Source organism: Atractosteus spatula, unplaced genomic scaffold, assembly GCF_055471065.1.
Source record: "Atractosteus spatula isolate fAtrSpa1 unplaced genomic scaffold, fAtrSpa1.hap1 Scaffold_215, whole genome shotgun sequence".
In the NCBI taxonomy this organism is placed as follows: Eukaryota; Metazoa; Chordata; class Actinopteri; order Semionotiformes; family Lepisosteidae; genus Atractosteus; species Atractosteus spatula.
Window position 1 is genome coordinate 10,256 of NW_028296781.1, and position 13,996 is coordinate 24,251.

General features: G+C 43.0%; 1 protein-coding gene across 1 annotated transcript; it reads right to left on the bottom strand.

Moving 5' to 3' along the window:
* Positions 1 to 1,410: 1,410 nt before the first annotated feature.
* Positions 1,411 to 10,590, bottom strand: LOC148808419 (CD5 antigen-like). The gene is made up of 7 exons (XM_088909414.1): positions 10,533 to 10,590; positions 7,336 to 7,683; positions 6,099 to 6,295; positions 5,102 to 5,161; positions 3,141 to 3,234; positions 2,061 to 2,378; positions 1,411 to 1,541 (listed from the first exon to the last, which is right to left on the bottom strand). The coding sequence occupies exons 1-7, from the start codon at positions 10,588 to 10,590 to the stop codon at positions 1,411 to 1,413; spliced, it is 1,206 nt and encodes a 401-aa protein (XP_088765540.1).
* Positions 10,591 to 13,996: the final 3,406 nt, after the last annotated feature.

The window sequence follows — 13,996 nt, forward strand, 5'->3', positions numbered from 1 at the left end:
GGGGGTTGTGCATCTTCAACCAAGGGTATCCAAGAACCAAAGGATGGGAAGGAGAGTGAAGGAGTAGGAATTGGATGCTCTCAGTGTGGAGGGTGCCAATGCGGAGAGTAAGGGGAAATGTTTGCCATTCAACAAGAGTGAGAGGGGATCCATCCAGGGTGAGGAGGCGAATAGGGGGAGAAACAGGGATGCGAGGAATATTCCAAGTGGTGGCGAGTCCGGAGTCTAGGAAGTTTTCCTCTGCGCCTGAATCAACAAAAGCCAGAAGAGATTCTTTGAATCCATCCCCTGAAACCAGTGCGGGCAAAAAGAGGCCAGAAGAGGCAGAAGGGGCAAGAATACCGACCTTGACAGAGGGCATAAAGCTCGGAGATGGCCGGCAGCCCCGCAATAAAGGCAACAACCTTGGGAGAGTCGGTGGTGTCGCTCCTCAGAAGAAAGCCTGGAGAAGGAGGTCGGGCGGGAGGTGGCAGAAGCCAGGAGCATTGTTCTTGGAGCCTGATGTCAATTTCAGCCAGACGGGAGATGAGGTGCTCCAAGGAGGGAAAGTCCAATGGGAGATATGTGAGGTGGTCCTGGAAAGCAGAAGAAAAGCCCTGGCAGAACTGGTGGATAAGAGCCTCTTCATTCCAGGGGACCTGGGAGGCCAGGAGGCGGAATCCCATGGCATAATCTTGAAAAGAACGGGAACCCTGGGTGAGAGAGGTGAGACGGGAGATGGCAATATGGTGGGAGTGGAGCTGACCAAAAATGGACTGCATGGCAGCTGAGAACCGGTTGACATCAGCAGTCACAGGGAGATTCCGAGCAAGGAAGGAGGTAGCCCAGTCCAGGGCTCGACCGGAGAGGTGGGAGACCATGATGGCAATCTTCTCTCTGTCAGAGGGAAAACAGTCTGGTCGAAGGTGGAAGACCATCCAGCACTGGGTTAAAAAATTCTGAAGCGTTGCTGGGTCACCCTCAGATTTCTCCAGGGTGGGAGGGGGCAAGGGGCAAGCAGCAGCAGCCAGGGGAGGGACAGGCACGGGAGCCACTGGAGGTGGTGGTGGCCGGGTGGTGTGGTCCACTAAGCGTTGAACTGCAGTGGTCAGTTGTAGAAGAGCCTGGGACTGCTGTTGCAAAAAGGTGGTGGTGGCGGTGGTGGTGTTCTGGTCCGCTGGATCCATGTTGGCTCACTATTCTGTAAGACAGGGCTGCTAGGGCAATAGGATCCTATGCAGGACTCAAGACAAGAGAAAGACACTAAGCAGATATGCTAGGCAAAAACGAAAACCAGGAGGCAGGTGAGTAGGTCGGAACACAGAGAGACAAGGAGGAAGCAACAATCCAAAACACTAGGCGAAATCGAATCCAGGAAGCAGGCAAGTAGTTCAGAACACGGAAGCACAAACGAGGAAGCAGCAATCCAAATCACAAGGCGAAACCGAAAACTAACAGCAGGCTAGGAGATCGGAAACCGGAGAGAAGCAAGAGGTAAATGCGCACTATGGAGCTCGAAGAGAATCCGCAATAGTGAGCGGGGAAGTGAGGAAAAAGGAGAACTAAAATAGAGACGGGAGAGAAAGGTGATTGGCGTTACTTGCGGCGTGAGCTTGTTTTACAGGGCGTGCGCGTGGGAATGCAAGAAGGAAGAGCGGCGCGAGTGGAATGCGTAACAAAGGCTGTGCAAGTTAGAGGCTAAAAATAATTGTCTTATATGAATGATTTGGGGAATTTTCTCATCACTCTTTCCAAACTGAATTCATAGAACAAACTGAGTTTAAAGGAGAAACAGATTAATGTAAGTGTAACATGTATAGTGTGTCAAAAGCTTCTCTACAATTTGCGTGTAATGAAAGCATCCACACCTTCTCCATACGTGCAGATCATCACATCATTGGTAGGATTTAACATCTTTAAAGATGTAAATACACTGAAATACATTAAGAATTGTATTTGTGCATCTCTGTCCTTTAACTGGTAGCGTGTAAAAGAGAAGTCCTTCAGTCAATCATGAAGACAGTGTGCTGCTGTGTGTAAGCAGAGGGGGTGTCACTGTGTTTTAAATGCACAATTCTCACCAGAGCAGATGACTCCTGCTTCCTGTCCATGAGAGCATCCTGCACTCCCCCATGAAGAGACAGCGCAGTGTGAGAAACGGCTCTCATTGCCCCGGCACTCAAACACATCAGCCCATACTGGTCCACTGCCCTGTCCAAACCAGGCCTGTCCTGGAGCTGCTACAGCCTTCCCACAGCCCAGCTGCTGGCAGAGAACACTGGTGTCTGTCAGGTCCCAGTATTGGTCACACACTGTCCCCCAGTCCCCAAAGAGGGACTGTAACTCCACTCGGCCAGAGCAGGAGTCCGAGCCGTTCACCAGCCTGAACCCTGTGTATCCTGCAGACAGGACAAAGGGAGATAGAGCAGACACACAACTTCACAGCACAACAACCAGCAATAACCCTGAATTGCACCTTCAAGGATATTTACAAACTTGATTTTTAGATAACTCACTAATATGTTACTGTTGATCATGAGGCTGTTCTAGTAAAGTGTCATGGTTTGGCATGAATCCACAGTACTGATACACTGAGTTATAGCAACAGTCATCGATGGGAGCTGGTCCTGTTGATTTGTGTGATTCATTTTAATGTTAACATTCTAAACATAGTAGTTCAGGTGGGTAGATGCGTCAGCATGCGTAGGCTGCAAAGGAACAAGTAATTGGTTTATTCCATGCTGAAAAAAAGAAAGAAAACACAATGTTTCGTCCGTGGAGCCTTCTTCAGGTGTGTCACATTCTAAACATGTCTGTGTGGAACTATCCATGATCTCGCACATTGTTAACCGAGTCCTTATAGAGCCTCACAATGACAGTGACTGCTGTGTGAGAGTGTCCATGATCTCTAACATTCTGAACTGAGTCTTTGAATCTTTAAAAAGATTCTGACTTTTGACTTTTGAAAATTAAGCTAAATTTTCACTAAACACTCCATAGTCCTTTCAGGACACTTTATTCTTGGATTATTCCTAGTGAAGTGATATTTCTGTTCTTTTCTCTTCAATGGTCTCACAGAGGTGTGCATAAATCTCCAAGTGGATTTAGTCATTCACTGTTTAAGACCTGAACTCAGGTCACACTCAAGTCTTGTCACTGACCTGTGACCCCGAGCCAGAGGGGAGAGGGCAGAGGGCAGAACTGCCCTGCTGTCACAGGGAGGGTGAGAGGGAATGCCAAAGTGAGCTCTGTGTCCTCAAGCACAAAATAAAGGCTCAGCAGCAATTACTCAGGTGCAGAAGTGATGGATTGTTTTGACAAAGCTCCCACAAACCAAAAATTATATATACAGCTATAATAGACTAAACAAAAATTGCACAAAAGCATTTCCAGAGAGTTATAAAATTGTGAGTCCCACTGCATTAATGTCCTGTAAGCTGACTCCCCCTTCTGTCTGAGTTACTATAAGTTGATCCCCCCTCCTAGATAAAGGCAGCCTAGCTAAAGCTCTATCCCCTCAGAACCTACCATTCTCCCTTTAAAATTATCCAACTCTGTATTTCACAGAAAATGGACCCATAACAATCCATTTATAATCATTAAACAATAGAAAATACATATAATGTCAGAAAAAAAACTGCTAATTTTCTTGAGTAAAATTCTTTCCCCTCCAACCATATTTACTGCAATGGTGCTTCCTTTCCCAGGAGATGTGCGCATGCTTTTCACATGTATCGGCAGGGTCTGACAGCTCAGGACATGCAGCAAGAAACCACAACAGGGAAAGGACTGACAAACAGGCAGACAGGGGACTCTTTTTCACACAGATATGTACAAATAAGATCTACATGTAATGTTATGCTCGAGTGTGCGTGTCTGATTTCTTTACAAACACCAGGAACTGATTGAGGGTAAAACATGGTTGTGTTAATGCATGTCTGAAACAGTGTGCACCCTCTCAAGCTAGCCAGCTGACAGGAAAATGAATGTATGGATCTGTGAATAATTTGAGTCAGTTAATGCTGTTTTTTAGGTTTGTGATGTGAAGTGCTGCCCACGGGAGGTGACAGAGATCCCTCTGACACAAACGGAGTCAGAACAGATGGATAGTCTGTACCATGTGGGCAGGATTGTTTTCTTTCACATATACAGAGTTAAGTTCCAGAGGTCTGATTTTTTAATATTTTTACTAGTATCAGATAATTAAGTTATTTAATAATTATTTAACAATTTCTTGATATTTTAATTAGGCAGAACTATTAATATAAGTGGAATTGTGAAATAAACGTTATATAGATGAATATAGATGAAACCTGATGTAGCGGCAAGGCTTATTAAAAATACAGGAATTAAGTTTGCTGCTCCCTTGCCAGTCCCTCTGTCTCTCATCTCAGTGGTGCTGGACACAGAGATGCCATCCCGCCTGGTTCACATTTAAGGTGTTTTTCTAGCTGATAGAGTTTCCTGATAAGGAACAGCTCCCAAGGCTGAGATTCACCAGCCACCCTAACAAATGGTCATCTCTGGTGCCTTACTGTCTGGGAGATTCCAAGGGAGAGTCTCATCCCAGGTTGTTTACAACCCTAATGTCAGAGAGCATAGTTACTCATCCTCCACCTCAATCAGCCAATCAGGAACTGGTAGGGCAGGGTAACCCCACGTGGGTCTCGAATGCCCACAGAACCTTCAACCAATGAGAGACTGTAGTTTCTCCAGATAAAACAGGCAGCACAACGCCCAGAAGGTGCCCTTCCAGGACATTCTCAGAGTCAGCTCGAACAATCACGTGACAGCCAGTGTGTCCGAGTGCCAGGACTTTACTTTGTTAGAGTCGAGAACGGAGATCACCCGCGCGTAACCAAAGGATCCTCCTGAGGTTAGTCCAGCTGACAGCCTCGTGAACCGCGGTACCCCACCGCGAACGCTCGCCTGATCAACGAGTGAACTACGGTTGGAACTGTCAACAGCTGAATCTCAGTATTCAGGACCAGCACTACATTGGGACAAACTGCTCTTCTTCCCATCTAAAGAGTGTGACTTGCTTGGACCTGCAGTCACTTTTCATGTGCACAAACTCTTCTAGTTCTGTCAGGTCTAACTAGCCAGCCTTCATAGAGCCCACTGCCAGAATCGCAGCAGGAATCTCTCCCTCCTCCCACACCTCACACCGGACCAGCACTGGCTGGAACCGGGCCAGAGGACGCAGATTGGATGCAGCAACAGCCTGTCACTGTTCCCTTGTGTCCACGGGAGATCTGAATCCACACAGATTTGATGAGTATTCAACATTCTGCATTACAGCTCGAGAATTCAATTGTTACCTCAACCTCAGTTGATATCAATTTAATTCCTATGAGTGACGTACTTGCTTTTGAGTATCTAGTGTCGAAGTTGTAATCATAGCTCATTAAGGAAACAGTATAAATGAATGGTATACTGAATGTATGTCTCTCTTGGTTTGTAACTCTTCGTGATTGAACAATACCTTTTCTATTATGCTAATACTCACTATAAAATCTGTTATGTTTATAATAACATTTCATGTATTAATAAATGTATTGTCATGTATTAGTATCCGTGTGTGTGCGTTGCTGAGTTATCCCACGAGGTCGGTTTTCTAATAGCCATCAAATAATGATTTTGTGACTTACTGCTACAATTAATAATTGTCCCAGTAAATGCACAAAACCCCTACACTGATAATCTAAAATCTGTAAAGACTTGCGATCCATGCAGTTAAGACTTCAAAACATGTTTGTCTGAATCTCTTTTGGCCTGAGGCAGCACAGCCTGTTGTTGTATTAAAAGACACAGAGCTGCTGTCCCTGCTGTATTGACATTGAGTCAGGGGAGGGGCCCTAGAGCAAAGACTGCTGGGAAGGATGGGCTGCAGGTTTGTACCAAAATGAGCAGGTGACTGGTGGGAGCCGAGGATTGTTTCTGTGAAACTACTGTAATTTCAACTCAGAGCTACACTAAAAAATACACATTTTTTCCTGTTCTTACCAAAACACTTTAGTCCCACGTTGTTCTCATGGGTGCAGTTCTGTGATTTTGTGGATCGTGGACAGGAGAAAATTTGAGTCATTGCCCTGGCACTGGAGCTCCTCTTTCCAGACCTGTCCCTCCCTCTTCTCGCAATGAGCCCCTTTCAGCACCTGTGAGGGAACCCCACAGTCCAACTGTCTACAGACAACTTCTGCGTCCTGCCAGACGAAGTCAGAGTCACACACTGACCCCCACGTCTCTCCGTGCTGCACTTCCACTCTTCCAGAGCAGAGACCAATGCCCTCAACCAGTCTGACCCCTCGATGAGCTGGAATATCAGAACAATAAAAGAGATCACTGTCCCTGACCAGTCTGAGCCCTCCATGAGCTGGAATATCAGAACAATAACAGAGATCACTGTCCCTGACCAGTCTGAGCCCTCCATGAGCTGGAATATCCGAATAGAGTAACAGATCACTGTCTTGAGCTTGTCTTGAAACTGTCCACACTGACAAGGACAGAGTCCCTCAGTTAGCTGGTTCTGAAACTTTCCACAATGTCCACAAAGACCTTTGGTTGACCCTGAAAGTGTCCACACTGAACAGGACAGAGTCCCTCAGTCAGCCGGTCCTGAAACTATCCACCTCAACCAGGACCGAGTCTGTCAACCAGCTGGTCTTCAAAGTCTCTGGTGACTCCTCTCCAGAACAACACTATGGCATACACCAAAAATATGAGATGTCTGCTGTGAGATGTCACATTGGAATTGAGTAGACGATAATTTTTGGAGATTCAAAAGGGTCCTAGCTAAGGAAGGTAACAACTCTGACGTTCCATGCAAATTCTATGGGTATAAATTGCAAACTTTATGCAACTTGGGAATATTTAAAAAATTACCAATAGTTTACTCTGAACAACACATGGAACAAGCAAACCATTGTACTAAAGCTGATACTGATAATCTTGTAACTGTCAAGAAATGTCTGGAAGAGAGCAAGACATCTTGAATTAAGTAACCATTTGAAGAAATTAAAAGGCAAGATAGGCAGAAAATACCTCTCATATTAGTGACTATTATTTGTTATTGTTAGTATATGTTATTGTTATAGTTCAGGTGGGTAGCTGCGTCACCATCCGTAGGCTGCAAAGGAACAAGTAATAGGTTTATTCCATACTGAAAAAAAAGAAGAAAGAGAACACAATGTTTCGGCCGTGGAGCCTTCTTCAGGTGTGACACACCTGAAGAAGGTTCCACGGCCGAAACATTGTGTGCTCTTCTTTTTTTTTCAGTATCTTATTGTTATGGTATAATTGCAATTCTAATGTAAATCATATCATACATGAATATTCATTTTAGATGACAGATACCTGAACAGATTACTCCAGCACCATTGTCATAGTCATATGTATATTGATCTTCATATTCATTGATGAATTCATTGGAGTTATTATCTGAACTTGATACACAGTCTCTCAATGCAGACTCTGACCCACTGCAGGAGATGTTATTAAGCAGGACTGATCCAGACCCTGGTCCAAAATGAGCTCCACTTGGTGCTGAAACAGCAAATCCACAGCCCAGCTGTCTGCACACCACTGCAGCATCATTGAGATCCCAGCCACCTTGAGCTACTGTCCCCCACTCCCCATCATGATACAACTCCACTATCCCCTCACAGGGACTGGCACCATTCACCAGCCGCACATCAGACCTGCCTGCAGAGAGAGAGTGACTGATTAATACACACACTGACAGTATCTAATAATTCAGTGTCTGGTGAGAGACACACAGACTGATTAATACACACAGTGACAGTCTCTAATAACCCAGTGTCCAGACAGAGACACACACACTGATTAATACACACAGTGACAGTCTCTAATAACCCAGTGTCTGTAGAGAGAGACACAGACTGATTAATACACAAACTGACAGTATCTTAATAACCCAGTGTCTATAGAGATAGAGAGACATTGATAGACATTGATAGAATCTAATATGTCAGTTTCCAGAAAGAGACATAGACTGATTAGTACAGACACTGACTCACCCAACTAATGTCATTGAAAGGTTGAATAATATATATGAACACATGGAAATATTGCTATATTTTTTCTATAATCCAGAAGATGTTGTCATGACAGCAGACATTGACAGTAATGCCTGTAGGACATCAGAAGCCTGGGACTTCCTGTATTCCTGTATTCCTGTATTTCTGGGAGCTGTGGTCACTGCAGTGGTCAGTGGTTATAATGACTTTATGATGTCAAAGGGCTGGGACTTGTGTTATTGGGTATTTGAGATCTATTATTACCACAGTGGACAGTGGCTGTAATGACTGTATGATTTCAGACAGTTGGGAGTTTGTTTAAGTGTTTCAGGAAGATGTGGTCTCAAAGGTGGACAGTGGGTTTAATCACTGTATGAATTCACAGGGCTGGGACTTCTGTTTCTTAATGCTGTGGTCAGTACAATGGACAGTGTTTGCAATGACTGACTTCCTGGATTTCTTGTCACCACAGTGGACAGTGCCTGTAATGACTATGAGTTCAGGGGGCTGAGACTTGTGTTTCTGTTTTTTTTTAGTAGGCTTTGGTCACTATTGTGACTGATTACTGCATTCTTGGGTTTCTGGGAGCTGTGGTCACGTCAGTGGTCAATGGCTTTAATGGCTTTTTGACTTCAGAGGGCTGGGACTTGTGATCCTTTATTTTTTCTGTGAGCTGTGGTTACCAAAGTGGACAGTGTCTGTAATGACTGTGTCTTCAGAGGACTTGGATTTATGTGTGTTTTTTTAATAATAATAATTCCTTCACTTATTTTACTTATATTGCACTTTTCTGGACACTCCACTCAAAGTGCTTTACAGGATTTAGGGACTCCATTCCACCACCAGTGTGTAGCCCCACCTGGATGATGTGACGGCAGCCACAGTGACTGTGTTCCCTTGATATTTGTGCTCTGGTCAATACAGTGGAGTGGATAGTTGCTGTAATGACTGTGTCCCTGTGTTTTGGACACTGCTCAATATAGCAACTGCTTATGAATCTCTAAGTGATTGTCACATATTTAAATCTAAATGTAAATCATATGATATTATGTAATTAAATATTTATTGTGTATTACCCATACCTAAGTACTTGCATTTTATTATACATTTCTAATGAACACAGAACAAATAAAATAAAACATTCTTATTTAACCTTCACTATATACAAAAGTAAGCCCTGTCATTAAATAACTAAGACAAAATCTAAACACACATTAAATGATTTAGCTGTGAAATAACAGTCAAATCCTGTATAAACATAAACCACAACTTCTATTTTTTATTTTTTTTTGTTGTAAAGCCACAATGCCATGTAGCTGTTACATTATTGCTGTTACACCTCAGTTTCTAATTACACCCCAGTGGCTAATAGTACACCAGCAATACTTACAATTTTCACAACTGATATTAAATTACTAATTTTCTAACTTCTACACTGGTAGAGAATGTGACATTTACAGTATATTTCAGAATCAACTTGTGTGACAATAAAACAGTAAACAATCCAGGTAAATTATTCCTGAAACACCCTGTACTATATTATTGTAGAGACATTTTTCTTTTTTGCTCGCACTTCTTCTGTTTTCATGTAAATGAAGAATTTCTCACATGTTCCAGCAAATCACTCAAATTGCTGCTGATGTATGAAGAATTTCATTATAATATAACAGCAACAGATTAGGAATTGTAAAAAAGAATTCAAAGATTTTATACACAAAATATTTTCTTAAATTATAAATAGAGGGTGAAAATGACCAGCCTGTATTGTAGATGGTTAACATGGTGGCAGAAAATAGTCCAATCCTGACCCAACCTGACACAGATATGTCATATACAGTACTTTATAAATCTGTATAAACTGCGTATTAATAATCTGTTAATATGTAGTTAACTGACAAGTATACTGGAGATATGAGTCTAGTACATGTAACATCCACGGTGTACATATTATTAATTCTATATTTGAATAAAATTACTGTAGATTATTATTTTATTTCTGAAATTGCAAACCCATTTAAAATAAAATCTCTCCACCAAAGCTCATTTTCAATTTAATCAGTACTTCTACTCCGTTGCTTAAACTATAACCTTTTGATTAATTGTACATTGATGGACATTAAATTATTATTAATATCACAGCTTTTTTAAATGAAATTAATTGGTTTTTTTCCTTGAGTTATAAAACCCGAATAAAATGAATTATAATAACGATATATTTATAATTTTAATAATATTTTAAAATCATGTAGAGTTTAATTTAAAATTAAATACAAAGATTTCAAACTAAAACAGTTTTAAGCAACCAATTATTTTTACTCACTTGCAGACCAAGAAAAAAAAAGTTGTAATACTTGTAAAAAAATACCCACATAGCTGAATTAAAACAAAACATTAATAATTTTTCAGCCCACTTCTTATTCTTCTTTCCCATCTTAACTTTAATTCCAGTTGTTTTCTGTCTGGACAGGAGAGCAGTTAATGACTGGACATGATAGGAGAAGACTGGACACTTACTGGCTGAGCTGTGCAGCACCAGGACAGCGAGAGAGAAGATGGACAGGCAGCTCTCCATTGTCATCAGTACAGAGCGCAGCTGAGACCCCTGTCTTCACCCCTGAGCCCACAAGGCAACTGAGCTGCTGCTCCGCACCCTGGACCCCCAGTAACAACACAGCCCCCCGCCCCGCCAATCACACACAGCACTGCCTTTTCAGACTGACAGCAGGAACCTCTCACACAGGCGGGACGGCCAATCACACAGGGCCCTTTCAGTCTTCTCCATATATATCAGAGACACATCACTGTTTCCTCTCCCTGAAGACACTCCCAGCAGTGCGGAGGAGAGGAGAGACAGGAGCAGCTCTGTGTCTCACTGGAGGAAACACAGATACAGATACAGACAGCAGGGCTGCAGGTGCTGCAGGGGCAGGAAGAGATCAGATATAAACACGAAAAAAATCTCTTCAGTTCTAGACAAGTATTATAATTTTAAATCAGTATCAAGATAATCAATTATGTATATATAGTCCTGTGATGCTTGTTGTCTGTATCAGTGACTGGTTTCCTGAATATGGTCCTGTGTCTCTTGCTGTCTGTGTTCCTTGTTCTTTGGTGCTGTGGTCACTATAGTGGACAGTGACTGTAATGACTGTTTTCCCTTGTTTCTTGGTGCTGTGGTCACTATAGTGGATAGTGGCTATACTGAATGTGTTCCTGTGAACTGTAGTCACTGCAGTGGACAGTAGATATAATGACAGTGCTCCTGTGTTTTTGGGAGCTGGCGGTACTGCAGTGGACAATGGCTTTAATTACTATATTTCTGGCTTTCTATGTGTTATGTTCACTAAAGTGGACAATGGCTGTAATGACTTTGTTCCTGAGATTCTGCACCTATGGTCACTATGGTCACTGCAGTGGACAGTGGTTTTAAAGACTGTGTGCCTTCAGATCAGAGATTTGGATATTTGTGTCCTGAGAGCTGTGGTCTCTATAGTGTACAGTGACCACAATGACTGTAGAATTGTGCTGACCCTATTTCTTCCTGTGGGTTCCTGTGTCATTGTGATCTGTGATCCACGCAGTGGACAGTGGTTTCAATGGCTGTGTGAGTATCCAGTGACTGGTGGGTGTCCTGAATAAAGTCCTGTGTGTCTTGCTGTCTGTGTTAGGCAGGGTCCAGTGACTGGTGTCCTGCAGTGAGTCACAGAGAAGTTGTTGTATCTCCAGACAGCAGTGCCCTCTGGTCCTGTTCAAGGAGAGTGTGAGGAGAGCCTGTCCTCTAGGGGGTAGTGAGGTCACTCAGGTCAGCACAAGAATACAGAGACAAGGTGGATAAAGTATGAACTGGCTGTCCAGTGGCTATCATTGGAGACCAATAATTTAAATGAAAAAGAAAGAAAAGCCCAGCAGTGATTGTCCCCTCTATACTGAGTCTGGTGGACAGCAGCTCTTCCAGCTGAGTACCTCAGACCCTGAGTCTGTCCCTGTGCAGCTCCAGTTCACACAGATGTTCCAGCCCTCTAGTTGTTGCCTCAGTGTCTCTCTGTGTGGAGCTGAATGTGTGATTGAGACTCTCAAACAGCACAGTGGAGCTGAACTGATACTGATACCCTGATACACCCCCAGGCTGAACAGAGTGAGGACATGGCTCACCTCCTCCTTATTATTAGTAGTGTTAGTAGCTGTAGTGATAGCAGTATTTGTAGCAATAACAATACTTCTTGCAGCAGTAATGATATTAGTAATACTAGCTTTAGTAACATTAGTAGTAGCAGTAGGAGTAGCAGTAAAATCTTCTTAGTTGCTGTTGTATCAGTGGCAGCAGTAGTAGTAGCTGTAGTAGCAGTAGTAATAGTAGTAGTATTAGTAGTTATTCTATATTTTTACTCTTCAGTTCAACAATATAGCAGAGCTGTGTTGCAGCTTCACTATAATAACTGCAGCAGCAGGAGCAGAAGAGCAGGAGTCCGTTTCAAAGTCGGAAAAACAGCAAAATGAAAAATCAGTCCTTGTTAAGACACCCTGTGAGAACACAACTCACTTCCTCCTTATTAATAATAGCAGCAGTAGTGTCAGTGGCAGCAGTAGCAGCAGTAACAGTAGTACCTGCAGCAGTAATAACAGTAATAGCTTTAGTAGCATTAGTAGTAACAGAAGGAGTATCAGTAGTACTTTTTGCAGCTTCACCATAACTACAGGAGCAGAAGACCAGGAGTCAGGTTCAAAGTATAAAACAACAACAAAATGATTAATAAGAAACAATCAGTCCTTGTTAATACAGCCTAACAGCTGTAATTTAACGCATCAATCCCTGATAGGCCAGGATGAAACATTTTCATATAATGACATGACAACATATATGTCCTTCTGTAAAAGTTGTTTTCAGCAAACCTGCATTTTCTCTTCACTCCCCTGTCTTTAGGAAATGGGCCTGTTTCCTCAGAGCTGTACTGGAGCTACAGGTCAGACTGCAGTGAGTCTGTGGTTTGTGCTCCTCTGAGCTCTTCCAGCACAGGAAGCCAGGCTGTACTGTGAAGCTGTGGGTATCAGTGTGATGAGGCAGCTGAGAGCTGAGCTGTACAGAGAGACACACAGGGAGCCCAGTGTTCAGAGCTCTAGTGCTGCACAGGGAGACACACAGGAAAGTCCAGTGTTCAGAGCTCCAATGCTGTATAGGGAGACACACAGGAAAGTCCAGTGTTCAGAGCTCAAGTGCTGCACAGGGAGACACAGGAGAGTCCAGTGTTCAGAGCTACAGTGCTGTATAGTATCTGAAGAGTATCTGAAGGGGATGTAACACCACTTGGCAAATTAAAAAAAATCTCAGAAGCAGAATAAAAAAAAAACTCCTCTCAGTCAGATTCACAGCTCAGACTCACACACAGAGCTCTGGGTCCCTCAGTACTATACACAAACTCCTCCGTCCTGAACAGACAGAAGCTCATTTTCATACTGTTCTCTATCCTGACAATCCAGAACCAGAGGACATTCAGACAATCAGTGCTGCTACATGAATAATATCAGACAGAACAGCCTGGACTCAGATCACATCTCCCCCTTTTCTCCTTCCTCACAGCCTCTTAGAGACAGAGCAGAGCTCCTGGTTCTCCTCTCTGTGAACTGGGCTCAGGGGTCACTGATCTGGCAGCTGTGGGCTCTGTTCCAGGTCAGAAGCAAGAAGTTTCTATTAACCCTTTCCAGGACATCCAGCCCTTCAGTATTACTGCCCTGATTCATTGTGTGTACTGTAAGTCAGCCTCCAATCATCTTTCAGAAACATTTTGACAAATAATTGAACAGCAGTCTGATTATGTGATTATTGTGACTATTTTGACTTATTATTACTTATTTAATTCAACCTCCAAACATCTGTCAGAAATGTTCTGACTCACAATTGAGCGATTATTATTACTTATGTAATGAACAACAGTATTTATACTCTTATCAGTGTATCATGATTCTCAGCAGCAGCAGACCGA

Coding starts and splice junctions, on each gene's coding strand:
- LOC148808419 (XM_088909414.1), bottom strand. CDS start 10,590: ATGGAGAGCTGCCTGTCCATCTTCTCTCTCGCTGTCCTGGTGCTGCAC. Junction 7,684..10,532: donor GGTGCTGCACAGCTCAGCCA/GTAAGTGTCCAG, acceptor CTCTCTCTGCAG/GCAGGTCTGATGTGCGGCTG. Junction 1,542..2,060: donor AGCAGGAGTCATCTGCTCTG/GTGAGAATTGTG, acceptor TCTCTATTTTAG/TTCTCCTTTTTCCTCACTTC.